This window comes from Rattus norvegicus, chromosome X (genome assembly GCF_021556685.1).
Source record: "Rattus norvegicus strain SHRSP/BbbUtx chromosome X, alternate assembly SHRSP_T2T, whole genome shotgun sequence".
Classification (NCBI taxonomy): Eukaryota; Metazoa; Chordata; class Mammalia; order Rodentia; family Muridae; genus Rattus; species Rattus norvegicus.
In genome coordinates this window covers 8,639,649-8,667,041 of record NC_141554.1, presented here as the reverse complement: position 1 = coordinate 8,667,041, position 27,393 = coordinate 8,639,649, and the positions used below count along the sequence as shown (strand labels likewise).

Here is a 27,393-nt window from a genome sequence, read left to right as displayed (position 1 = left end):
AAAGACTATACATGGACTGACCCTGGGCTCCAACCTCATAGGTAGCAATGAATAGACTAGGAAGGGCACCAGTGGAAGGGGAAGCCCTTGGTCCTGCCAAGGCTGAACCCCCAGTGAACGGGATTCTTGAGGGGAGGGTGGTAACGGGGGAGGTATTGGGAGAGGAACACCTATATAGAATGGGAGGGGGAGGGGTTAGGAGATGATGGCGGAAACCGGAAATGGGAATAACATTTGGAATGTAAATAAGAAATACTCAATTTGGACAATTTCCTAGACAGATACCAGGAACCGAAGTTAAATCAGGAACAGATAAACCAGTTAAGCAACCCCATAACTCCTAAGGAAATAGAAGCAGTCATTAAAGTCTCCCAACCAAAAAGAGCCCAGGTCCAGACGGGTTTAGTGCAGAATTCTATCAGAACTTCATAGAAGACCTCATACCTATACTATCCAAACTATTCCACAAAATTGAAACAGATGGATCACTCCCGAATTCCTTCTATGAAGCCACAATTACTCTTATACCTAAACCACAGAAAGACCCAACAAAGAAAGAGAACTTCAGACCAATTTCCCTTATGAATATCGATGCAAAAATACTCAATAAAATTCTGGCAAACCGAATCCAAGAGCACATCAAAACAATCATCCAACATGATCACGTAGGCTTCATCCCAGGCATGCAGGGATGGTTTAATATACGGAAAACCATCAACGTGATCCATTATATAAACAAACTGAAAGAACAACACCACATGATCATTTCATTAGATGCTGAGAAAGCATTTGACAAAATTCAACACCCCTTCATGATAAAAGTCCTGGAAAGAATAGGAATTCAAGGCCCATACCTAAACATAGTAAAAGCCATATACAGCAAACCAGTTGCTAACATTAAACTAAATGGAGAGGAACTTGAAGCAATCCCACTAAAATCAGGGACTAAACAAGGCTGTCCACTCTCTCCCTACTTATTCAATATAGTTCTTGAAGTTCTAGCCAGAGCAATCAGACAACAAAAGGAAATCAAAAGGATACAGATTGGTAAAGAAGAAGTCAAAATATCAGATTTGCAGATGATATGATAGTATATTTAAGTGATACCAAAAGTTCCACCAGAGAACTACTAAAGCTGATAAACAACTTCAGCAAAGTGGCTGGGTATAAAATTAACTCGAATAAATCAGTAGCCTTCCTCTACACAAAAGAGAAACAAGCCAAGAAAGAAATTAGGGAAACGACACCCTTCATAATAGACCCAAACAAAATAAAGTACCTCGGTGTGACTTTAACCAAGCATGTAAAAGATCTGTACAATAAGAACTTCAAGACTCTGAAGAAAGAAATTGAAGAAGACCTCAGAAGATGGAAAGATCTCCCATGCTCATGGATTGGCAGGATTAACATAGTAAAAATGGCCATTTTACCAAAAGCGATCTACAGATTCAATGCAATCGCCATGAAAATACCAATCCAATTCTTCAAAGAGTTAGACAGCACAATTTGCAAATTCATCTGGAATAACAAAAAACCCAGGATAGCTAAAACTATCCTCAACAATAAAAGGACTCCAGGGGGAATCACTATCCCTGAACTCAAGCAGTATTACAGAGCAATAGTGATAAAAACTGCATGGTATTGGTACAGAGACAGACAGATAGACCAATGGAACAGAATTGAAGACCCAGAAATGAATCCACACACCTATGGGCACCTGATCTTTGACAAAGGAGCAAAACCATTCAATGGAAAAAAAGATAGCATTTTCCGCAAATGGTGCTGGTTCAACTTGAGGTCAACATGTAGAAGAATGCAGATCGATCCATGCTTATCACCCTGTACAAAGCTTAAGTCCAAGTGGATCAAGGACCTCCACATCAAACCAGATACACTCAAACTAATAGGAGAAAAACTAGGGCAGCATCTTGAACACATGGGCACTGGAAAAAATTTCCTGAACAAAACACCAATGGCTTATGTTCTAAAATCAAGAATTGACAAATGGGATCTCATAAAACTGCAAAGCTTCTGTAAGGCAAAGGACATGGTGGTTAGGACAAAACTGCAACCAACAGATTGGGAAAAGATCTTTACCAATCCTACAACAGATAGAGGGCTTATTTCCAAAATATACAAAGAACACAAGAAGTTAGACCGCAGGGAGACAAATAACCCTATTAAAAAATGGGGTTCAGAACTAAAAAAAGAATTCACAGCTGAGGAATGCCGAATGGCTGAGAAACACCTAAAGAAATGTTCAACATCTTTAGTCATAAGGGAAATGCAAATCAAAACAACCCTGAGATTTCACCTCACACCAGTGAGAATGGCTAAGATCAAAAACTCAGGTGACAACAAATGCTGGCGACGATGTGGAGAAAGAGGAACACTCCTCCATTGTTGGTGGTATTGCAGACTGGTAAAACCATTCTGGAAATCAGTCTGGTGGTTCCTCAGAAAATTGGACATTAAACTACCTGAGGATCCAGCTATACCTCTCTTGGGCATATACCCACAAGATGCCCCAACATATAAAAAAGACACGTGCTCCACTATGTTCATAGCAGCCTTATTTATAATAGCCAGAAGCTGGAAAGAACCCAGATGCCCTTCAACAGAGGAATGGATACAGAAAATGTGGTACATGTACACAATGGAATATTACTCAGCTATCAAAAACAATGACTTTATGAAATTCATAGACAAATGGTTGGAACTGGAAAATATCATCCTGAGTGAGGTAACCCAATCACAGAAAAACACACATGGTATGCACTCATTGATAAGTGGCTATTAGCCCAAATGCTTGAATTACCCTAGATGCCTAGAACACATGAAACTCAAGACGGATGATCAAAATGTGAATGCTTCACTCCTTCTTTAAAAGGGGAACAAGAATACCCTTGGCAGGGAATAGAGAGGCAAAGATTAAAACAGAGACAGAAGGAACACCCATTCAGAGCCTGCCCCACATGTGGCCCATACATATACAGCCACCCAATGAAACAAGATGGATGAAGCAAAGAAGTACAGGCAGACAGGAACCGGATGTAGATCTCTCCTGACAGACACAGCCAGAATACAACAAATACAGAGGCGAATGCCAGCAGCAAACCACTGAACTGAGAATAGGACCCCCGTTGAAGGAATCAGAGAAAGAACTGGAAGAGCTTGAAGGGGCTCGAGACCCCATATGAACAACAATGCCAAGCAACCAGAGCTTCCAGGGACTAAGCCACTACCTAAAGACTATACATGGACTGACCCTGGACTCTGACCTCATAGGTAGCATTGAATATCCTAGTAAGATCATCAGTGTAAGGGGAAGCCCTGGGTCCTGCTAAGACTGAACGTGATTGTTAGGGGGAGGGCGGCAATGAGGGGAGGAATGGGAGGGGAACACCCATAAAGAAGGGGAGGGGGAGGGATTAGAGGGATGTTGGCCCATAAACCGGGAAAGGGAATAACACTCGAAATGTAAATCAGAAATACTCAAGTTAAAAAATAAAATAAAATAAAATAAAATAAATGTTAAAAAAAAAGAAACAGAGACAGAAGGAACACCCATTCAGAGCCTGCCCCATATGTGGCCCATACATATACAGCCACCCAATTAGACAAGATTGATGAAGCAAAGAAGTTCAGGCCGACAGGAGCTGGATATAGATCTCTCCTGAGAGACACAGCCAGAATACAGCAAATACAGAGGCGAATGCCAGCAGTAACCACTGAACTGAGAACAGGACCCCCGTTGAAGGAATCAGAGAAAAAAACTGGAAGAGCTTGAAGGGGCTCGTGACCCCTTATGAACAACAATGTCAAGCAACCAGAGCTTCCAGGGACTAAGCCACTACCTAAGGACTACACATGGACTGACCCTGGACTCTGACCTCATAGGTAGCAATGAATATCCTAGTAAGAGCACCAGTGGAAGTGGAAGCCCTTGGTCCTGCTAAGACTGAACCCCCAGTGAACATGATTGTTGGGGGGAGGGCGGCAATGGGGGGAGGGTGGGGAGGGGAACACACATAAGGAAGGGGAGGGGGAGGGGATAGGGGGATGTTTGCCCAGAAACTGGGAAAGGGAATAACAATCGAAATGTAAATAGGAAATACTCAAGTTAATAAAAAAATAAAATAAAGAAATACTCAAGTTAATTAAAAAAAGAAATACTCAATTTAATAAAGATGGGAAAATAAAAAATAATAAAAAATACAACAACAAAAAAAAAAGAAATTAAGATGCTACAGTGTATGCTATCCCCCCGCCCCACAATAAAACAGTAAGGAGATACAGCTTCTTTTCAATGGCTATAATAAACAAAGAACCAGAGCAATGTATAGAAGGAAAGATTTACTAGGGCTTAAGGTTCCAGAATGATAAGAGTCCATCACCATTATAGCTTCCCCCAAAGGTAGCAAATACAAAGTATAATGGCTAGAACAAACTGAAAGCTCCCATTTTAAACCTACGTTCAGTGATGTACTTCCTCAAACAAGGCCACATCTCCTAGGATTTTCCAAACAGTACCACCAAGTGGGAACTACATATTCAAGTGTCTGAGACTATAGGGGACATCTTATTCAAACCACCAGAGAAGGTAAACATATGCCTCTCTTAGAAGCCTAAGTCTTTTAGATCTAACTACTATTGCATTCCTGCATTATCTGTTAATGCCACAGTCTTTCTACTGAAACAAAAGTCAATGACTCTTGTGAAACTAATAAGATTTACATATTATAGTAACATAATGATCAAACCGAATGTCCAATTACCTGGGTCAGTGGCAGAAATAATTGCTCCAAAGAAGAGACAATCTGTGTAGTAAAATTTATCAGAGAGCTGGCCCACAATCTTCATGAGTTTTACCACTCCATACATAAGGTTTCTGTAAGATGGTAGGTAAACAGTGTCAGGGAAAAAATCTTGCACATGTATAAACAGAGTACTAGAGCATTGTATTAGTATTAGAACATAGTATTAGAACATTGTACTTTAAGGGAGATTCAGGAAAATAGGCTGCTTTCATGTTTGGACACCTACCAGGAACCTAGGTAAATAGGACTTTGGCACCAAGGACTGGTTTGTAGCTTATTATTATCTTACAGAAGCATCTGAATATTTCTTTTGGTATTGTTGATTTTTGTGTGTGCATGGAGGTGGGGGCTGAGATAGAGTCACATGTTGACTAGTTGGGTCTTGACTTACCAAGTAGCAGAGTATGACCCTCAACTTCTAATCCACTCAAGAATGTCCCTGAACTCCTGCTTCTCTTACCTCTGCATGTCAAGTGCTGGAATTACAGGTGTAAACCACCACGACCACCACCCAAGACTTTGTGCATGTTAGGTAAACTACACCAACTGACTTACATTCCCAACCCCGGAATATTTCTTAAAATGTTTCTTAAAAGTTGTTCATATTATCAACTGTAGCAACTGTGAAGTATGATCTTTGATGAGTCATAAAGTTAAAGATCTTAAGCAACTAGGTGATAGAGAAAAATTGAAGATAGAGCCTGAAATAATGTATAACAAATCACGATAAATGTAGAAATATAAGAAAGTTTATCTTGAGTCATAGAAATTAGGTGACCAAGTGAAGCTGAAGAGAATGATATTACTGATATCTCCATCAAAAAGTAGTGCAAAGAAGGTAGAGATAGAACCCTCTTGAAATATCCTAGTAGATGACCAGTGTCCCCACTGATATATGTGGCCTTTTGCTCTGTTTTAGTGAGGCATGCTAACTGTAGCTATCCTTATATTGGGCAGAATCCATGTTCAATATTTCAGCTTGGTTGGAGCAAACTTTCTATGTGACAGATTACAACTAGAAACAGCAATAAGTGTTGAAAAATATTCTACCATGTATTATACGTGTGTGTATGTATCTGTGTGCATGATGCATGCGTGCATCAGCAACAACAGCAGCTGTAAGGGTTAAAAGAATAAAAATAACATAGAATACACTGTTAATACTGTATACTATAGCCAACCATTCATTGAGGTTTGTGAAGATAAAGAACCTGTCACGGTCTACCTTTATGTCTTTGCTGACTAGAATAGTGGAATGGCTAGGCTAGGGGTGAAAGAAGTGTTTGCAGCGCAGAATGGAATCCTTATGAGAGGAACTATGAGAAGAATTTAATGTTTTCTTAATGTGTGCCAGGTACTGCTCCAATCAGTTCAATTTCAGTCCATGGCAGCTCTGCAGAACAGATCCTACTGGCTGCTTATCAAAGGTGTCTTGCATGTTCATACATTTCAAATAGTTTCTGAAAGCAGACTTCCTTCTCCATTTCTTTTTACTAAATCCTTGATCTAAGTTGTAGATTTCCCTCTGGAAGCCTCATACATCATCAATGTATGCTGGGGAACCTGGTGTTCTTAAGTGATCTGTTACCAGAATAGCAGATCCTTGCCTTTATCTCCAGCTTTCCAACTAATTTTTAAAAATTCTTCCTACATTCAGATTTGTTAGTGCATTTTTAAAGCCTAATATCACCTTTCTGCTGCAAGATCCCATCTAAATTCCTATATGACATTTAGTCATCAAATTTCCTGGTCTCTGAAAGTTTTGGTTCTGAAAGTTTCTCAGCCACTGCTTGTTTCTGATGACCTTGGCAATTTTAAGCAATGCTGGTCAGAAAGTTTGTAGAGTGCTTTTTGTCTGACTTTTTCTCCAAACAGTGGTGGTGATGTATTTGGGGTAGATAAACAGGGAGGAATAGTGTCCTTCTCACCACGAATCTCAAGGATAGATAATAACAACACAATTTGCAATGTCTTCCATGTCCTTACCTTGTAAGCTACTCTCTTCTTTCCATACTTTCTGTATCATATTCTTTACAAGAAGCTACAACATACAGCCCACACTCAAATCTAGGCTGAAATGAAGATCTGGAGTTGGTAGGACTAAGTTCTACCTCCTTGAAGGGGATATATCCATAACATTTATGTACAATTTGGCATATGAAATGTGCCTCTTCTCATTTGTTTCTTCATCAAATCATGTATTTTCTCTATCTATAGACTCAGGGATATTTATTTTATACTCTATATGATAATGTAATACAAAGCTATTAATTTTGTTGTGTTTCAGCCACTGATGGACTCTGACTATAGTGAAAATTTCCAGGTTGGCTTTTGGGTTCCTGTGGCATGCCTTGTAGCTTTATTGCTGTCTTTTGAGGATTTGCTTACTCTTTGGTATAAAAAGATGATCAATCTTCATGGAAAGTTCCTATTCCAGCCCTAGAGTAAGAGACACCAGGTTCCTTTTATCAGGCAATGCTATAAGAAATTATGATCTAGTAATTTTAGTTCATTTTAATTATTCTTAGTTTAAATTTAATGCCCACATGTAGCTAACAAGTACCATACTGGACAGGATAACTCTCTATCCGAACTGCCATACTCACACAGCATTAAGATACTGCTTTGTACCAATGCTGATGAATCTCACTCCTCTGGGTAGTTTGTTAGACTGGTTATGCAACAAAGAATTACTTACCCAATAATGAAACAGGAAACTGCAGTTCCCAAAAAGGCATAGGCCAGAATTGACCCAAGATTTCTGAAAAAGTGTCTCTGAATGAAACAAAACAAATTAGGGATTATAGTAATTCTTAACAGCAAGCCAAAAAAAAATCAAACATACAAACCAAAACCTCACATTAAAAGTCTCTAAAACCTGGAATTCTACACTGCTTGTACATCTAGTAACTTCAGATAAAACAATTGTGGCTGATATCAAGCTGTATTAAGTGTATGTATATGCATACATGTATCTAAGTAGACTATTTTTTTTGAGCCTGGACAAAGATCAGCTTATTCCATGATCCTGCTAGTTCTAGTGAAACCTTAGAAGATCATTAGAGGTATAAGTCTGAAACAAATAAATGGGAAAGTATCTTCTGAGAAGAATTCTATTTAATTTGATAATGGAAAACAGATGCCTAAATAAATACTTATAGAACGTAAGATATCTCATTATATCTCCTTATATCATCTGTTTTACTCTTTGGAGCCTGAAAAAGATGGACAATAGAGATGGGAATGAAAAAGTGAGAATGGTAGTGAGTTCAAAAAGTTCATGCTTGTATAGTAAAAAAGATAGAACCAATGTTAGGATGTAGAGATCATTCAGAGGGAGAATGTAATGTTCCTTTGATGGGTCTGCATATTCAAAAGTGACCTTCGAAATGAACACAACAAATACATGTGTACATACATTCACATCTTACACGTCATCAGGTCCACTGGGGTCTTCTGATAGTGGAATGGTTACACTCAAAATAATTCCTATTTAAAATTCAGAACTTCTTAATAAAAATAGACAAATAAAATCCTCCAAACACCCTAATTAAACAAGAACCATCCAAACCTTAGCCATCATTTTTAAAGATAGCAAAGATACGGTATGCCAACTAAGCAACATCAGGAAAAGCAGTCACAGCCAGCAGTGGGCTATATAAGCAAAGGGCTGTAGTTGTCCTTTACCCTGTACCTCAGACAGTCCAATACCCTGTCATCTTTCCACAATGTTTGTTCCTTGGAGAATCAGATGTCAAAAGAACATTTACTACTCAGAAGACTTTTTAGGGCATGTCATGCCAACAGTCACCAAATGAAGGTGTTGCCTGAACAGATAATGAACATATTATATTTGATTCTGTCTTGAGTCTTTTTTAATGCTACTCTATTTATATAGCAATATTTGGGGGGTGTCAGATTTCAAAAATACTAACAACTGCAATTCCAATAAAACCTTCATTTAGAAGCTGATAAGATGATTTAGTAGGTTATTTATGGCACTTGCCACCAATCCTGATGACCTGACTTCCATCTCTAAGACCTGCACTGCAAGAAGAGAGAATTGGCCCCACCCTGTCCTGCTCCAGTTGTCTTCTGACTTCTTGTACATCCTGAAATGTATGCATTCACATACACAGGCACACAAAATAAAAAAGGTATAATTATTTTTTTAAACTTCCATTAAGGGCTTATATGAGGGAACACTAACGGAACCAACAGATTGGGAAAAGATCTTTAATAATCCTACATCTGACAGAGGGCTAATATCCAAAATATACAAAGAACTCAAGAAGTTAGACTCCAGAGAGCCAAATAATCCTATTAAAAAGTGGAGTACAGAGGTAAACAAAGAATTCACAGCTGAAGAATATCAAATGGCTGAGAAACACCTAAAGAAATGATCAACATCTTTAGTCATCAGCGAAATGCAAATTAAAACAACCCTGAGAATCCACCAATCAGAATGGCTAAGATCAAAACTCACGTGACAACAGATGCTGGTGAGGATGTCGAGAAAGAGGAACATTCCTGATATTGAACTGGAGTTGGAAGACGACAGTCCAGTCCCAAAATGGAGGTAAAACCGCCACCCGGCTGCCCCCAGCCTGACTCCGGCTGTCGCTGCCCTGGGGAGAGGAGAGCCACGATCCAAAGGAACCAGAGCAGCTGAGGAAGCTATTTGTTGTTGGTCTGAGCTTTGAAACCACAGATGATAGCTTAAGAGAACATTTTGAGAAATGGAGCATACTTACAAACTGTGTGGTAATGAGAGATCCTCAAACAGAACATTCCCGAGGCTTTGGTTTTGTGACCTACCCTTGTGTTAAAGAGGTGGATGCTAGAGAGGATTCTGTAAAGCCTGGGACCCATTTAATGGTGAAGAGATTTTCTGTTGGTAGTTTTAAAGAGGATATGGAAGAATATAATCTGAGAGACTACTTTGAAAGGTATAGCAAGATTGTAACCATAGTAGCTATGGAAGTCAGGCAGGGTGGGGAAAAAGAGAGGATTTGCTTTTGTAACTTTTGATGATCATGACACAGTTGATAAAATTGTTGTTCAGAAATAGCACACTACCAATGGGCACAATTGTGAAGTGAGAAAGGCCCTTTCTAAACAAGAGACACAGTCTGCTGGGTAACAGAGAGGTCATAGAGGTGGATCTGGCAACTTTATGGGATGTGGAGGAAACCTTGGTGGTAGCAGAGGAAACTTTGGTGGAAGAGGAGGCTATAGTGGTGGAGGTGGTGGCAGCAGAGGCAATTATGGAGATGGTGATGGATTTGGGGTGATGGTAGCAACTATGGTGGTGGTCCTGGTTACAGTAGTAGAGGAGGTTATGAAGGTGGTGGACCAGGATATGGAAACCAAGGTGGTGAATATGGTGGTGGAAGAAGAGGTTATGATAGTTACAATGAAGGAGAAAATTGTGGTGGAGGTAACTATGGTGGTGGTGGGAACTATAACGACTTTGGAAATTATAGTGGACAGCAACAATCTAATTATAGACCCATGAAGGGGGGCATTTTGGTGGAAGAAGCTTAGGCAGTCTCTATGGTCGTGGCTATGGATCTGGAGGTGGAAATGGTGGCTATGGTAGCAGAAGGTTTTAAACTAAAACAGAAACAAACGGCTACAGTTCTTAGCAGGAAAGAGAGTGAGGAGTTGTCAGGAAAGCTGCAGGTTACTTTGAGACAGTCGGTCCAAATGCATTAGAGGAACTGTAAAAATCTGCCACAGAAGGAACGATGATCCATAGTCAGAAAGGTTACTGCAGCTCAAAGAGGAAGCCCTTCTTGTTCAGGACTGTCATAGCCACAGTTTGCAAAAGTGCAGTCATTGACTAATGCAGTGTAGTGGAGATTAGATGTACACCCCTGAGGTCTTATCTGTTGTAGCTTTTTCATTTTCTTTTTCTTTTCATTACGTCAGAAATTTTGCCCAGTAAATTGTGGTAGTGGTACCAGGAAAAAAAATTAAGGAATTTTTAACTTTTCAATATTTGTGCAGTTTAGTTTTTCTACATTTTAGTACAGAAACTTTAACAAAATGCAGTTTTGAAGGTGAGTTAACAAGTAAAGAAGACCATTGTTAATTACTATTTTGTATGAATTTTGCTAAAGTTAACTGTAAAGAAACACCTACTGACTTGCAGTTTAAGGGGAAATCTATTCTCCTCATTTCCAAAAATGTGATGAATGGGCGCTGACATGTGGAGAGAATAGATACTTGTATGTTTGCAATGTGTGTTTTAGATTATTAGGATTGGGTAATAAAAAATAACATATTTGTGAATTTAATAGCATTAAGATTACCTTCAAATGAAAAAGATCTCAAAAGTCGCTGTTTGGTTTTTGTGAATTTTCTTTCAAAATGTAATCATGATTTTAGCGTGGTAGACTTAAGTTCTAACCATGTTAAGAACATCTCCATTCCACATTTACTTTGACTGCATTGAAACTGCTGCCAATAGTTTGGGGTATGAAGTGTTTATACTGCCCTCTACTTACCAAGGGTGGTAGATGAATGCCATCTCCCTGTTTAACAGCCTTTTAATATAGAACCACCAAGTCTGCTATGTCTGAGCAAACTGGTGGGTACCTGGTTTGTTTCTGCTTTTAAAATTTAAGGTCTCAAAGCCCCATTGGTCTAGTTACTTTCCTTGGTTACGTTCTCCACACACACAACTTTTCAGAGCAAAGGAATAAAAATCACTCGTTTGAAACCCTGACTAGGTGGCATGCTTTCCTGTTTATACCCTAGCCATTTTGCTGGATGGTGAAATAAAGGATAGTAAGGTGTCACCGAAACCAAGCAGCAGAAGATGTAGCATACACAGTCGCTCAGTGCAAGCACCTCACTTCCAAATATCTCAATTCAAACTCAGAATGTCTTGAGTCCTTAAATCCCCAAAGAAAACACGGTTATTCTTGGTATATATCTCATTCTAAAACATGTTGGGTGTGACAATTTGGAGACCCTGTTTGAGAAGCTTTAGATACAAAGGTGGTCATATGCATGAAAAATATCTATTGTTGCGCCAGCTAGTGCCTAACAATTTCATTTAACTCCTAAGTGTCCTGCTGTTACTTTCTTTGGCAGTTGACATTGAATTCAGATTTTTAGTTGGTTTTTAAGTATGCACTAAACAAGCAATAAAAAGGAGAATGGGGTATGCTAGTATTTCCATATGCTCTCTTGTTGCTCTACTTCTGTGCCTCTGTGCATTAATATTTGGATGCATGCAATGCGAGCATGGAACTTTGGTCTTCACAAATACTGCAGTTTTTCCAGAAAACACTCACAAACCAATAAATGTCACAGACAACATTCCATTTATTAATGGGCATATGTGCATAAGCAGGGTAGAAAATAGACTCATGTCAGAAACTGGTTACATCCTTCATGATTAAAAGTGTGGTTATTTGAAAGAACACTGTCAATGTTCCTACCTTAAAACTAGGTACCTGGTCAAAATACTTAGGAATCATTAAAATTGAGCTAAATTGTTTTTTTAAAAAAAGGAACATTCCTCCATTGGTAGTGGGATTGCAAACTAGTACAACCACCCTGGAAATCAGTCTGGAGGTTCCTCAGAAAATTGGACATTTCACCACCTGAGGACCCAGCTATCTCTCTCCTGGGCATAGAGACCCAAAAGATGCTCTAGCCAGAAGCTGGAAAGGACCCAGATGCCGTTCAACAGAGGAATGGATACAGAAAATGTGGTACATCTTCACAATGGAGTACTACTCAGCTATCAAAAACAATGACTTCATGAAATTCATAGGCAAATGGATGAAAGTAGGAAATATCATCCTGAGTGAGGTAACCCAATCACAGAAAAACCACACGTGGTATGCACTCACTGATAAGTGGATATCAGCCAAAAAGCTGAAATTACCCAAGATACAATCCACAGACCACATGAAGCTCAAGAAAAAGGACAACCGAAGTGCAGATGCTTCAGTCCTTCTCTTTTTTTTTGTTTTTTTTTTTGTTTTTTTTTAAATTTATTTAATACTTAATAATAATTCTTTGGTGTCCGGGCAAACATCCCTCTCCCCTTCCTTATGGGTGTTCCCCTCCCAACCCTCCCCCCATTGCCGCCCTCCCCCCAACAGTCTAGTTCACTGGGGGTTCAGTCTAGCAGGACCCAGGGCTTCCCCTTCCACTGGTGCTCTTACTAGGATATTCATTGCTACCTATGAGGTCAGAGTCCAGGGTCAGTCCATGTATAGTCTTTAGGTAGTGGCTTAGTCCCTGGAAGCTCTGGTTGCTTGGCATTGTTGTACCTATGGGGTCTTGAGCCCCTTCAAGCTCTTCCAGTTCTTTCTCTGATTCCTTCAACGGGGGTCCTATTCTCAGTTCAGTGGTTTGCTGCTGGCATTCACCTCTGTATTTGCTGTATTCTGGCTGTGTCTCTCAGGAGCGAGCTACATCCGGCTCCTGTCGGTCTGCACTTCTTTGCTTCATCCATCTTGTTTAATTGGATGGCTGTATGTGTATGGGCCACATGTGGGGCAGGCTCTGAATGGGTATACCTTCAGTCTCTGTTTTAATCTTTGCCTCTCTATTCCATGCCAAGGGTATTCTTGTTCCCCTTTTAGAGAAGGAGTGAAGCATTCACATTTTGATCATCCGATTTGAGTTTCATTTGTTCTAGGCATCTAGGGTAATTCAAGCATTTGGGCTAATAGCCACTTATCAGTGAGTGCATACCATGTGTGTTTTTCTGTGATTGGGTTACCTCACTCAGGATGATATTTTCCAGTTTCAACCATTTGCCTATGAATTTCATAAACTCGTTGTTTTTGATAGCTGAGTAATATTCCATTGTGTAGATGTACCACATTTTCTGTATCCATTCCTCTGTTGAAGGGCATCTGGGTTCTTTCCAGCTTCTGGCTATTATAAATAAGGCTGCGATGAACATAGTGGAGCACGTGTCTTTTTTATATGTTGGGGCATCTTTTGGGTATATGCCCAAGAGAGGTATAGCTGGATCCTCAGGCAGTTCAATGTCCAATTTTCTGAGGAACCTCCAGACTGATTTCCAGAATGGTTGTACCAGTCTGCAATCCCACCAACAATGGAGGAGTGTTCCTCTTTCTCTGCATCCTCCTCAGCATCTGCTGTCACCTGAGTTTTTGATCTTAGCCATTCTCACTGGTGTGAGGTGAAATCTCAGGGTTGTTTTGATTTGCATTTCCCTTATGACTAAAGATGTTGAACATTTCTTTAGGTGTTTCTCAGCCATTCGGCATTCCTCAGCTGTGAATTCTTTGTTTAGCACTGAACCCCATTTTTGAATAGGGTTATTTGTCTCCTTGTGGTCTAACTTCTTGAGTTCTTTGTATATTTTGGATATAAGGCCTCTATCTGTTGTAGGATTGGTAAAGATCTTTTCCCAATCTGTTAGTTGCCGTTTTGTCCTAACCACAGTGTCCTTTGCCTTACAGAAGCTTTGCAGTTTTATGAGATCCCATTTGTCGATTCTTGATCTTAGAGCATAAGCCATTGGTGTTTTGTTCAGGAAATTTTTTCCAGTGCCCATGTGTTCCAGATGCTTCCCTAGTTTTTCTTGTATTAGTTTGAGTGTGTCTGGTTTGATGTGGAGGTCCTTGATCCACTTGGACTTAAGCTTTGTACAGGGTGATAAGGATGGATCGATCTGCATTCTTCTACATGTTGACCTCCAGTTGAACCAGCACCATTTGCTGAAAATGCTATCTTTTTTCCATTGGATGGTTTTGGCTCCTTTGCAAAAATCAAGTGACCATAGGTGTGTGGGTTCATTTCAGGGTCTTCAATTCTATTCCATTGGTCTATCTGTCTGTCTCTGTACCAATACCATGCAGTTTTTATCACTATTGCTCTGTAATACTGCTTGAGTTCAGGGATAGTGATTCCCCCTGAAGTCCTTTTATTGTTGAGGATAGTTTTAGCTATCCTGGGTTTTTTGTTATTCCAGATGAATTTGCAAATTGTTCTGTCTAACTCTTTGAAGAATTGGATTGGTATTTTGATGGGGATTGCATTGAATCTGTATATCGCTTTTGGTAAAATGGCCATTTTTACTATATTAATCCCGCCAATCCATGAGCATGGGAGATCTATCCATCTTCTGAGGTCTTCTTCAATTTCTTTCTTCAGTGTCTTGAAGTTCTTATTGTACAGATCTTTTACTTACTTGGTTAAAGTCACACCGAGGTACTTTATATTATTTGGGTCTATTATGAAGGGTGTCGTTTCCCTAATTTCTTTCTTGGCTTCTTTCTCTTTTGTGTAGAGGAAGGCTACTGATTTATTTGACATAATTTTATACCCAGCCACTTTGCTGAAGTTGTTTATCAGCTTTAGTAGTTCTCTGGTGGAACTTTTGGGATCACTTAAATAAACTATCATATCATCTGCAAATAGTGATATTTTGACTTCTTCTTTTCCGATCTGTATCCCCTTGACCTCCTTTTGTTGTCTGATTGCTCTGGCTAGAACTTCAAGAACTATATTGAATAAGTAGCGAGAGAGTAGGGAGCCTTGTTTAGTCCCTGATTTTAGTGGGATTGCTTCAAGTTTCTCTCCGTTTAGTTTAATATTAGCAACTGGTTTGCTGTATATGGCTTTTACTATGTTTAGTTATGGGCCTTGAATTCCTATTCTTTCCAGGACTTTTATCCTGAAGGGGTGTTGAATTTTGTCAAATGCTTTCTCAGCATCTAATGAAATGATCATGTGGTTTTGTTCTTTCAGTTTGTTTATATAATGGATCACGTTGATGGTTTTCCGTATATTAAACCATCCCTGCATGCCTGGGATGAAGCCTACGTGATCATGGTGGATGATTGTTTTGATGTGCTCTTGGATTCGGTTTGAAAGAATTTTGTTGAGTATTTTTGCGTCGATATTCATAAGGGAAATTGGTCTGAAGTTCTCTTTCTTTGTTGGGTCTTTCTGTGGTTTAGGTATAAGAGTAATTGTGGCTTCATAGAAGGAATTCGGGAGTGATCCATCTGTTTCAATTTTGTGGAATAGTTTGGATAATATTGGTATGAGGTCTTCTATGAAGGTCTGATAGAATTCTGCACTAAACCCGTCTGGACCTGGGCTCTTTTTGGTTGGGAGACCTTTAATGACTGCTTCTATTTCCTTAGGAGTTATGGGGTTGTTTAACTGGTTTATCTGTTCCTGATTTAACTTCGATACCTGGTATCTGTCTAGGAAATTGTCCATTTCCTGCAGATTTTCAAGTTTTGTTGAATATAGGTTTTTATAGTAAGATCTGATGATTTTTTGAATTTCCTCTGAATCTGTAGTTATGTCTCCCTTTTCATTTCTGATTTTGTTAGTTTGGACACACTCTCTGGGTCCTCTCGTTAGTCTGGCTAAGGGGTTTATCTATCTTGTTGATTTTCTCAAAGAACCGACTTTTGGTTCTGTTGATTCTTTCTATGGTCCTTTTTGTTTCTACTTGGTTGATTTCAGCTCTGAGTTTGATTATATCCTGCCTTCTACTCCTCCTCGGTGTATTTGCTTCTTTTTGTTCTAGAGCTTTTAGGTGTGCTGTCAAGCTGTTGACATATGCTCTTTCCTGTTTCTTTCTGCAGGCACACAGCGCTATGAGTTTTCCTCTTAGCACAGCTTTCATTGTGTCCCATAAGTTTGGGTATGTTGTACCTTCATTTTCATTAAATTCTAAAAAGTCTTTAATTTCTTTCTTTATTTCTTCCTTGACTAGGTTATCATTGAGTAGAGCATTGTTCAATTACCACGTATATGTGGGCATTCTTCCCTTATTGTTATTGAAGACCAGTTTTAGGCCGTGGTGGTCTGATAGCACGCATGGGATTATTTCTATCTTTCTGTACCTGTTGAGGCCTGTTTTTTGACCAACTATATGGTCAATTTTGGAGAAAGTACCATGAGGAGCTGAGAAGAAGGTATATCCTTTTGCTTTAGGACAGAATGTTCTATAAATATCCGTTAAGTCCATTTGGCTCATGACTTCTCTTAGTCTGTCTACGTCTCTGTTTAATTTCTGTTTCCATGATCTGTCCATTGATGAGAGTGGGGTGTTGAAATCTCCCACGATTATTGTGTGAGGTGCAATGTGTGTTTTGAGCTTTAATAAGGTTTCTTTCACGTATGTAGGTGCCCTTGTATTTGGGGCATAGATATTTAGGATTGAGAGTTCATCTTGGTGGATTTTTCCTTTGATGAATATGAAGTGTCCTTCCTTATCTTTTTTGATGACTTTTAATTGAAAATTGATTTTATTTGATATTAGAATGGCTACTCCACCTTCCTTCTTCTGACCATTTGCTTGGAAAGTTGTTTTCCAGCCTTTCACTCTGAGGTAGTGTCTGTCTTTGTCTCTGAGGTGTGTTTCCTGTAGGCAGCAGAATGCAGGGTCCTCATTGCGTATCCAGTTTGTTAATCTATGTCTTTTTATTGGGGAGTTGAGGCCATTTATGTTGAGAGATATTAAGGAATAGTGATTATTGCTTCCTGTTATATTCATATTTGGATGTGAGGTTATGTTTGTGTGCTTTTCTTCTCTTTGTTTTGTTGCCAAGACGATTAGTTTCTTGCTTCTTCTAGGGTATAGCATGTCTCCTTATGTTGGGCTTTACCCTTTATTATCCTTTGTAGTGCTGGATTTGTAGAAAGATATTGTGTAAATTTGGTTTTGTCATGGAATATCTTGGTTTCTCCATCTATGTTAATTGAGAGTTTTGCAGGATACAGTAACCTGGGCTGGCATTTTTGTTCTCTTAGGGTCTGTATGACATCTGTCCAGGATCTTCTGCCCTTCATAGTTTCTGGCGAAAAGTCTGGTGTGATTCTGATAGGTCTGCCTTTATAAGTTACTTGACCTTTTTCCCTTACTGCTTTTAATATTCTTTCTTTATTTTGTGCGTTTGGTGTTTTGACTATTATGTGACTGGAGGTGTTTCTTTTCTGGTCCAATCTATTTGGAGTTCTGTAGGCTTCTTGTATGCCTATGGGTATCTCTTTTTTTAGGTTAGGGAAGTTTTCTATGATTTTGTTGAAGATATTTACTGGTCCTTTGAGCTGGGAGTCTTCACTCTCTTCTATACCTATTATTCTTAGGTTTGATCTTCTCATTGAGTCCTGGATTTCCTGTATGTTTTGGACCAGTAGCTTTTTCCGCTTTACATTATCTTTGACAGTTGAGTCAATGATTTCTATGGAATCTTCTGCTCCAGAGATTCTCTCTTCCATCTCTTGTATTCTGTTGGTGAAGCTCGTATCTATAGCTCCTTGTCTCTTCTTTTGATTTTCTATATCCAGGGTTGTTTCCATGTATTCTTTCTTGATTCCTTCTATTTCCATTTTTAATTCCTTCAACTGTTTGATTGTGTTTTCCTGGAATTCTTTCAGGGATTTTTGTGTCTCCTCTCTATGGGTTTCTACTTGTTTATTTATGTTTTCCTGGAATTCTTTCAGGCATTTTTGCGATTCCTCTCTGTAGGCTTCTACTTGTTCTCTAAGGGAGTTCTTCACGTCTTTCTTGAAGTCCTCCAGCATCATGATCAAAAATGATTTTGAAACTAGATCTTGCTTTTCTGGTGTGTTTGGATATTCCATGTTTGTTTTGATGGGAGAATTGGGCTCCGATGATGCCATGTAGTCTTGGTTTCTGTGGCTTGGGTTCCTGCACTTGCCTCTCGCCATCAGATTATCTCTAGTGTTACTTTGTTCTGCTATTTCTGACAGTGACTAAACTGTCCTATAAGCCTGTGTGTCAGGAGTGCTGTAGACCTGTTTTCCTGTTTTCTTTCAGCCAATTATGGGGACAGAGTGTTCTGCTTTCGGGCGTGTAGTTTTTCTTCTCTACAGGTCTTCAGCTGTTCCTGTGGGCCTGTGTCTTGAGTTCACCAGGCAGGTCACTTGCAGCAGAAAAGTTGGTCTTACCTGTGGTCCCGAGGCTCAAGTTTCCTCGTGGGGTGCTGCCCACGAGCTCTCTGCGGCGGCAGCAACCAGGAAGATATGCACCGCCCTTTCCGCGCTTCAGTCCTTCTTAAAAGGGGGAATAAAAATATTCATAGGAGGAGGAGATATGGAGGCAAAATTAGGAGCAGAGACTGAAGGAATGACCATTTAGAGCCTGCCCCACCTGGGGATCCAGCACATATATATATATATATATATATATATATATATATATATATATAAATATATCCACCAAACCTAGACAGTATTGATGAAGCCAAGAAGTGCATGCTGACAGGAGCTGGATATAGATCTCTCCTGAGAGGCTCAGCCAGAGCATGACTAATACAGAGGTGAATGCTAGCAGCAAACCATTGAACTTAGAACCAGGTCTCCATTGGAGGAGTTAGAGAAAGGATTGAAGGAGCTGAAGGGGCTTGCAACCCCATAAGAACAACAATACCAACCAACCAGAGCTCCCAGGGACTAAACCACCATCCAAAGAGTACACATGGACAGACCCATGGCTCCAGTTGCATATGTAGCAGAGGATGGCCTTGTTGGGCACCAAAGGGAAGAAAAGCCCTTGGTTCTGCCAAGGTTGGACCCCCCCCCCAGTGTAAGGGAATGTCAGGGTGGGAAGGTGGGGTGTTTGGGGATGGGGAACACCCTCATAGAAGAAGGGGGAGGGTGAATGGTACAGGGGGCTTACTGAGGGGAAACCAGGAAAGAGAGTAACATTTGAAATGTGAATAATAAAATATCCACACAAAAAAAAAAGAATTAAAAGAGAAAAAAGAAAACTCCAAGAAAACAGAACAAGTGTCTCGTGCCCTCTGTTCCTTCTAAACATTAGTTTATTTTTGAAATGTACTCTTATTATTTGTGTGGTAAATAGGGTTTATTTCAGATTAACTCTTATCTTACTTTGGCATTCAAAAACTGTTTCTAGTCACAGCTTGTCCTTAAGTTTGTATACAGTTTGAAGTCTTCTGAACTTTGATCATGTGACCTTGCTTAACTGTCTAAGTTAGGGTTACTATTCCTGTGATGAAACACCATGCCAAAAACAGTTCATCATCAAAAGCAGTGAGAGCAGGTACTCAAGCAGAGTAGGAACCTGGAGGCAGGAGCTGTTGCAGTGGCCATGAAGGCTTGCTGCTTACTGACTTGTTCCTCAAGTCTTCTTCAGTCTGCTTTCTTATAGCACCCAGGACCACCAGCCCAGAGATGGTACCACCCACAATGGCTTGGGCCTTACCATATCAGTCACTAATTAAGAAAATGATTTCCAATTAGATTTTATGAAGACATTTTCTTAATTGTGGTTCCCTCCTTTCAGATAACTAGCTTATGTTTAGTTGACATAAGAGTAGCCATCACATTAACCCTCAGAATTGAAATTGTCTTATCCTCTAAATAAAGTTGGCTATTGAATGAGACTTTAGTCTTCCTCCCCATTTAGGCTCCATTCTCTTGAGTTCACTTTTCCTACAAGACTGGTGATACTTTGATTTCTTTTGGCCAATTATTCCCAGGATTAATAGAAACAAAGATTAGATAAATTCACATTTATGATATTAGCTGAAGTACAAAACCAAAAATGTAAATCTACAAGAATACATTCATAATATGCTCCAGAATCTCTCTCCACCACACACAAATTGTTCATTTCTTATTCAAACCTAATGAACTAAATTTTTATTTTGGAAGGATACGCCACATGCTTGCATATGATATCTGCACTTAAATGCACATTTCATAATACACAAAGTACTTTCATAAGTACTAGCTCATCCAATTCTCACAGAACCCTAGTGAAGATTCATTCAAACTTCATTGCTAGCTTGTTTGCCTGTTTCTTTGTTTGTTTGCTTTAGCCATACTGGAGATTGACTTAGGATCTTATGCACATTAGAGAAGTGCTTCGCCACTGAGCTAAATTATCAGCTGCCACTTAGACAGGGGGATTCACACACTAGCCAGGCTGGCTTTAAACTAGTAAAAGTCTCCTGCTTTAGCCTCCCCAGTACAGAGACTACAGGCATGAGCTGCCATATCTGCTCTTGTACCATCTTACATGAGAAAAATATAAGGTTCTATGACGTGCTTTAGAGTTGCCTAAAATCATACATCTACGAAACAACAACCAGGAACTGGAGAGCCTGTCTCTGGATTCCAGTGTGTTGCTTTCTCAATCTCCACCACTCTCGACTTTTTGAAGAGAAATGGACAGGAGTTGCTGAATTAAAGACTAGCCCTTTCTTCCTATTTTATGTGTCTACAACATAGTCTTGATGTGTCCCCATTCTTCTCTCTTAGGCACAGAATGACAAGCAGAGAGAAAAAAGAGATAGTGGCATATCCAAATAAAGCCTTCAATAATCTAAACCCAGCACAGACCAGAGCAAGGTTCACTTTGGTGAAATCCATTGGAAATTCCAGTTAGTAGTGTGCCATTCTCAGCCTATATTCCTACTGCTCGGGGAGCCATATTCTCTCCCATTCCCATCATCTGTGGTATGTGTGCTCATGCATGCATATGTGTGTGAGAGAGGGACAAACACAAAAAAAAAAGTTGACTAGATGATTTTTCTAATACTAGTGCCCTATAAAAAAAACCACAAGCAATGGCACAAAAACAAAAAGCAAAATCCAATAGTAACTTTTTCAAGGCAGAAAAAAGATGAGTACATACGGAAATGTATAGAATATAAATGTATATGTGTATATGTATATATTCAGAATATAGCCTATATCAAATGATCCAAATGTACTTATATACCATTAGTTAAAAGGTAAAATGTATATCAGCCATTTAACTATCACTAGGTGCAATCAGAGATGGCAAGCACAGTAACAACCACCTATTCAGTGACCTTATAAGAATTGTTTAAAAAAGAAAGACACTAACACAGAAGGTTAGCATGTCAAAAACAAGTTCAATTAGATAACAGGGAGAGCTTGCTATTTCAGTTTCAGAAATCAGAGCTGATGAAGGGAAGGTTATAAAAAAAGTGTTTTTCAACCATTAGAGAGGCTTTTATAACCTATGACTTGGTCTCATTTTAAAGCAACTATGACTTTGATTATATATTCAGATTAGGTATTTAAAATAAATTATCCATCATTCATTTGACACAAAGAAGAGGCCCCAAATTCTCCATGGAGGGAAAAATTAATATTATCCCAACAATAACCATTTCTTATCTATTATGTGTCAATAGATAATGTAAAGATTCAGATGACTTTGGCAGCTGTATAAATGACATGGAAAATGTAAATTTGAGATGTTTTATATGGAAAACCTGCATCTAGCACAAAGAAAAAACTCTGGATATGGAATTGAACAGAGAAGGCCTAGCTTTGATTTATTTCTATATTGACTTCATTCCCTCACCTGCAGCATTAATCATTTTGTTTTGAATATCAATGAAATGCAGGACCCTTTCTAAATTCCAAACTTTCTGCATAGAAATACACACCCTCCTGTTCCTCTGACATCCAGCAGCGCAGCCCTCTCATGTTCCTCCCCTGTCCCAAGGGGATGAAGCAAGGAGGCTCATTGATCTATGAAAAACAACACCAGTTTTCTTTGTCTAGAAGTCTTAACCATTTTATCCAGGATGAGGTGACTGTTCTCACCGCTCTTCCAGTTTCCATACTATGAGTGAAAGAGACAGACTTTTCTTGCACAGCAGTTTCTAGCATCCCTCCATTTCAGCCTCCCTACCTCTAACTAACTGAGCTGATATCTAAACAGTCGCTGTCATTCTGTATTCAACTCACGAAGTACTTATGGAGTACTATTACTAAGAGTTAACTCTCATGCTCCAATAGGTTTACCAGGGTATTTGAACCATAAATTGTTTAATTATAAGCTAAATAATTAAATAATAATTAATAGCAATTAATTTACTAATTAAATATTTAAATTCTTATAGATTCTGTGAATGTTCACATAGATTTATAAACAGAAATAAATATGTATAGTTCCTGTACCTAGCTGATGCTCCATAAATGGTTTAAAACCAAAAAGTGGTTCTGAGAGAAAGTCTAGTATGTTGGGCAGGCATCCTCTCCTAAAGGGAATTGGGAAGTAGTCCATCTTCTATGGAACACTATGCTTTTGCAGGGATGCTTTTCTTTCTTCCTTAAATGTTTGGTCTTGTTCACTATGAAGCCATGTAGGTAGGGTTTTAATTATCAATTCAGTTTTTTATTTAACACAGAGCTGTCCAAATTTTCTATATTATCTCTAGTCAGCTTGGTTAATTTGTGTTATTCAAGGAACCTGTCCATTTCACTTGTCAAATTTACTAGAACAGGGTCTAGAAAGACACCTTAATCTATAAAGTTCTTGCCATGCAAACACAAAGACCTGGATTTGATCTGCAACATTCACATAAAACAAAATGCTGGGGAACTGGGAAGATGGCTCAAGGGTGAAATCTCTGGGTATGGCTGTGTGTTTCTAAAGCTCCAGCACTGGGAGGCAGAGACAGGTATCTCATAAGATCTTGCAAGTCAGCCACTCTAGCCAAACAGTGAGTTTCTGGTTCCATGAAAAATCCTATCTAAATGCAGTAAGACAGCAAGAGAAGGAAACATTTGATATTCTTCTCTGGCCTCCCTCTGCATGCATTCAGACAGGTACATATACCTGTACATTCATGGATATACAACACACACACACACAGACACACAGACACACACACACACACACACACACACACACACACACACACACACAAAGGTGAGGTGCAGACTGGAGAGATGGCTCAGTGGTTATGAGCACTGACTGCTCTTCCAGAGGTCCTGAGTTCAATTCCCAGCAACCACATGGTGGCTCACAACCATCTGTAATGGGATCTGATGCCCTCTTCTGGTGTGTCTACAGACAGCTACAATGTACTCATATAAATAAATAAATAAATCTTTTTTAAAAAGGTGAGATACACACTAAAAGTCCCAGTGCCGAAGAGGTTGAGAAAAGCAGATCCCTGGAATTCCCTTACCAGTCAGTCTAACCTACTTAGAGTTTCAGATCAGATCATTGAAAAATGAGGTATAGGGTGCCTGAAGAATGACACCTGAAGTTGACTTCTCTCTGCCCCATATAACTTACTGGCACAGAACTGTTCTGAGTACTCCTTTATTAACCATTGAATATTTGAATATTCTGTAACGATACCCTCTTTTATGTTCATAATACAGTTTTCCAGGTTAATGTAGCCACAGTTTCTCCATTTAAAAGTCATTTTCTAATTCATACAGATGTTGTTGAGTTTTCCTGTCAGCCAATACCTTTCTTCTCTAGAACTGAAAGGTTTGTCTCTCATCCACCTTCAGAGCTGAATAAGCTCTATGGCTGTTATCCTAGGGAGGTCTTTGGAACTGATCTTTATACAACATTCCCACAATAAGTTAGAGCAGAGAGCTAGATGATAGATACATAGATGATTGATAGGTAGAGAGAGAGAGAGAGAGAGAGAGAGAGAGAGAGATAATAGATAGATAGATGATAGGTAGATAGGTAGGTAGATAGATAGGTAGATAGAGCTGCTGATGTTTTGTTAAAGTACTTGGTTTTTCAATTAAAAAATTGTCTTGGCTTAAGAATCTGTCAAGTATAATGATCCTCAATAAGGTGGATAGTTAAGTTATTTAAAACTTTTCTTTTACTTTGGACGAACAATGGATTTACTGAAATTGTAAAGACAATATAGAAAGGTTTTGGGTACCCTCATCCACCACTATCCCCGTCAACTGTATCTTATGTAACTATAGAACAGTACCAAAACTAGGAGAATGATATTGGTCCAATGTCAGTGTAATTTTATCACATGAGCAGATTGCATAACTAATGCCACAGTCAAGAAATAGAGTTGGCCTGGAGTTGCTTACCATTCTTGGCACCACAAAAATACTATCTAACATACACATATATCCCATGACTATAAAATGTCCCCTCTGGCCTCCCCATACTCTACCTTACCATCATCTCTAATCCCAAACAACGAACAATTTGTTCTCTATCTCTATAATTTTGCCATTTCTGTAGTGCTACATAAATGAAGCAATATAGCATGGAACCCTGACTCTGAATTGTCTGACTCAACAGAATGACTTACAAGACTATCCAGATTGGACACCAATATTTTTTTCAATGTGATCACTGAGTATTTTTCTATGGTATGGGTATACTACAGTTTGTTTAACCATTACCCACAGGAAGGCATTTTGGTGACTTTAGGGTTTTGTCTTACAAATCAGGAGTATGAAGAATGAGGCATAGGTTTTTGTGTGAACACAAGTTACTTACTCTTCAAGGAATCCTCATCAGTGAAGCTGTTGGGCCTTAAGACACTTTCAACTTCACTTTAACAAGAAACTATTATGTTGTTTGCAAAAGTGGCTGCACTGTGTTATATTCCTGCTGGCAGTTTCGAAGAGCTCGACATTTTAAACAGTAACAATTGATGATGAGTTACCGATAGTCTCTGAGTGGGTACACAACACAAAAATCTGAGAGTTTAAAGGGAAAACTAGAAATTATGGAGGTCAACATTGAAACTTCCACTCCCCCCAAAAAAGAAAAATCCTACACAGTAAGCCATTGAAAAGAACTCTTTAAAATTGCAATAGGGATGCTGAAGTGATGCCATCACAGTTGATGGTTTCTGGCGAGGGTGCAGGTGGGGAAGGACTCAGTTTTCTTTAAAGGGTGGACTACTGGGAGTTTGACTGTGCTCCAGTGAGGATATGGGCAACACAAACTGGACTTGGTATTTTTTTCTTTTTCTTCCCTTCTTTTCCTGGGTGTACGTCACATGGGTAGGGGGGTGCTTGGATGAATGGTAGTGTCCTCCAAGTGATCGGGTACATTATGTGAAATTCCCAAATAATCAATAAAAACATTATGTTAGGGAACAAAGGAGAAATCTCTTAAGAAATCACTGGCAAGGATGTAGATCACTCCTGAGAGACACAGCCAGAATACAGCAAACACAGAGGCGAATGCCAGCAGCAAACCACTGAACTGAGAACAAGACCCCCGTTGAAGGAATCAGAGAAAGGACTGAAAGAGCTTGAAGGGGCTCAAGACCCTTTATGAACAACAATGCCAACCAACCAGAGCTTCCAGGGACTAAGCCACTACCTAAAGACTATACATGGACTGATCCTGGACTCTGACCTCATAGGTAGCAATGAATATCCTAGTAAGAGAACCAGTGGAAGGGGAAGCCCTGGGTCCTGCTAAGACTGAACCCCCAGTGAACGTGATTGTTGGGGGGAGGGCGACAATGGGGGTAGGTTGGGGAGGGGAACACCCATAAAGAAGGGGAGGGGAAGGGATTAGGGGGATGTTTGCCCGGAAACCGGGAAAGGGAATAACACTCAAAATGTAAATAATAAATACTCAAGTTAATAAAAAAAAAAGAAATGACTGGCAAAAATACTTATACCTTCTTTAAGCTGTATCCAGCATGGAAAATAATTGGAGGCAGCAGAATGTTGAAAAATACCTCTGGATCAAATGTTACCTGAAAGTTTAAAAAGAAAAAGTCAAATTTTAGATAAAGTTCAACTGATTGGATTTTTTTAAATATTGGAAGCCATTGACTAAAGTGCCTTATTTAGAACAAAAGCCACCAATGTATTAAATCATTACAGCAGATAAGCCACAGTTTCCCTATTGACTTGCATGTTCTCCCTGCCCATGGCCACCCCCAGCACTTCTGACTTAAGATTCCAGTATTCTGTCTTAATACATATTAAGTCACAACAGTTTGAGGCAATTTGAGGAACTCACAGGCAGCTGCTGCCAATGTTTTTCAACAGAAAATAAAAACGTCCTGACCTCCATCACACATTCATGAAAGCTTAATTGCAATAAAAATGTTACTATGCGTTTTTATTAACTTCCCATTTGTAGACCTAATTCTATTGGAAATACTCCATGCGTCCAAGACATAGTTATCAGTGAGGTCAGCTGCTTCTTGATCATCAACTAAAGTTGGTTGTTGTTGATAAAAAGGAACACACACTGACACTTTTACACAGCCAATCAGGGAGCTAAACATTTATAAACAGACAAAACTTTGGGGAGGGGTGGGGGTTAGGAATAGGCTAAATATTTTAAATGATTAAGTGACATAAAATCAATTAATATACCCACACGAATAAATCTTTAATATTGATTTCTTGCCTATTCTAGAAATCATCCACATGAGAGACACGTAATCTTTTTTCCTGAAGCGTTTTTGCTACTCCATAATCAAATGAAAACAAGGCTTGAAGCATGTGTAGAGGTAAATTCCTGTAACTCTAGCACTCAGAGGCTGAGGCAGGAGAACTATGGATTTGAGATGAGTCTGAGCCACATTTTAAGACACTGTCTTAAAAGAAAATAAAATGAAATTTTAAAATTGAGAAATAATGCTTGGACTTAAATTCTAAAACAAGCCCTCCTTTGTTTCAATATTAGGCAAGTCTTTGGCATTGATCATTAATATATGTAAGCACTTGTATATTTGCAGACTATGTCAAGAAAGCCATGACTAACTAGGAGTTGCATTTCAGAATACTGACTAAGCTAAAAGGGAAAGTA

General features: G+C 39.2%; 1 protein-coding gene across 4 annotated transcripts in view; it reads right to left on the bottom strand.

Moving 5' to 3' along the window:
- The window catches only part of Slc9a7 (solute carrier family 9 member A7), a 180,668-nt gene that overhangs the window by 79,770 nt on the left and 73,505 nt on the right, over positions 1-27,393 (bottom strand). For all 4 annotated transcript variants that reach the window (NM_001401002.1, XM_087599840.1, XM_087599842.1 and 1 more), the window contains exons 3-5: positions 26,249-26,326; positions 7,519-7,595; positions 4,779-4,891 (exon numbers count right to left, since the gene is read on the bottom strand). In NM_001401002.1, the coding sequence (NP_001387931.1) occupies positions 4,779-4,891; positions 7,519-7,595; positions 26,249-26,326 (268 nt within the window). The remainder of the gene's footprint in view (positions 1-4,778; positions 4,892-7,518; positions 7,596-26,248; positions 26,327-27,393) is intronic.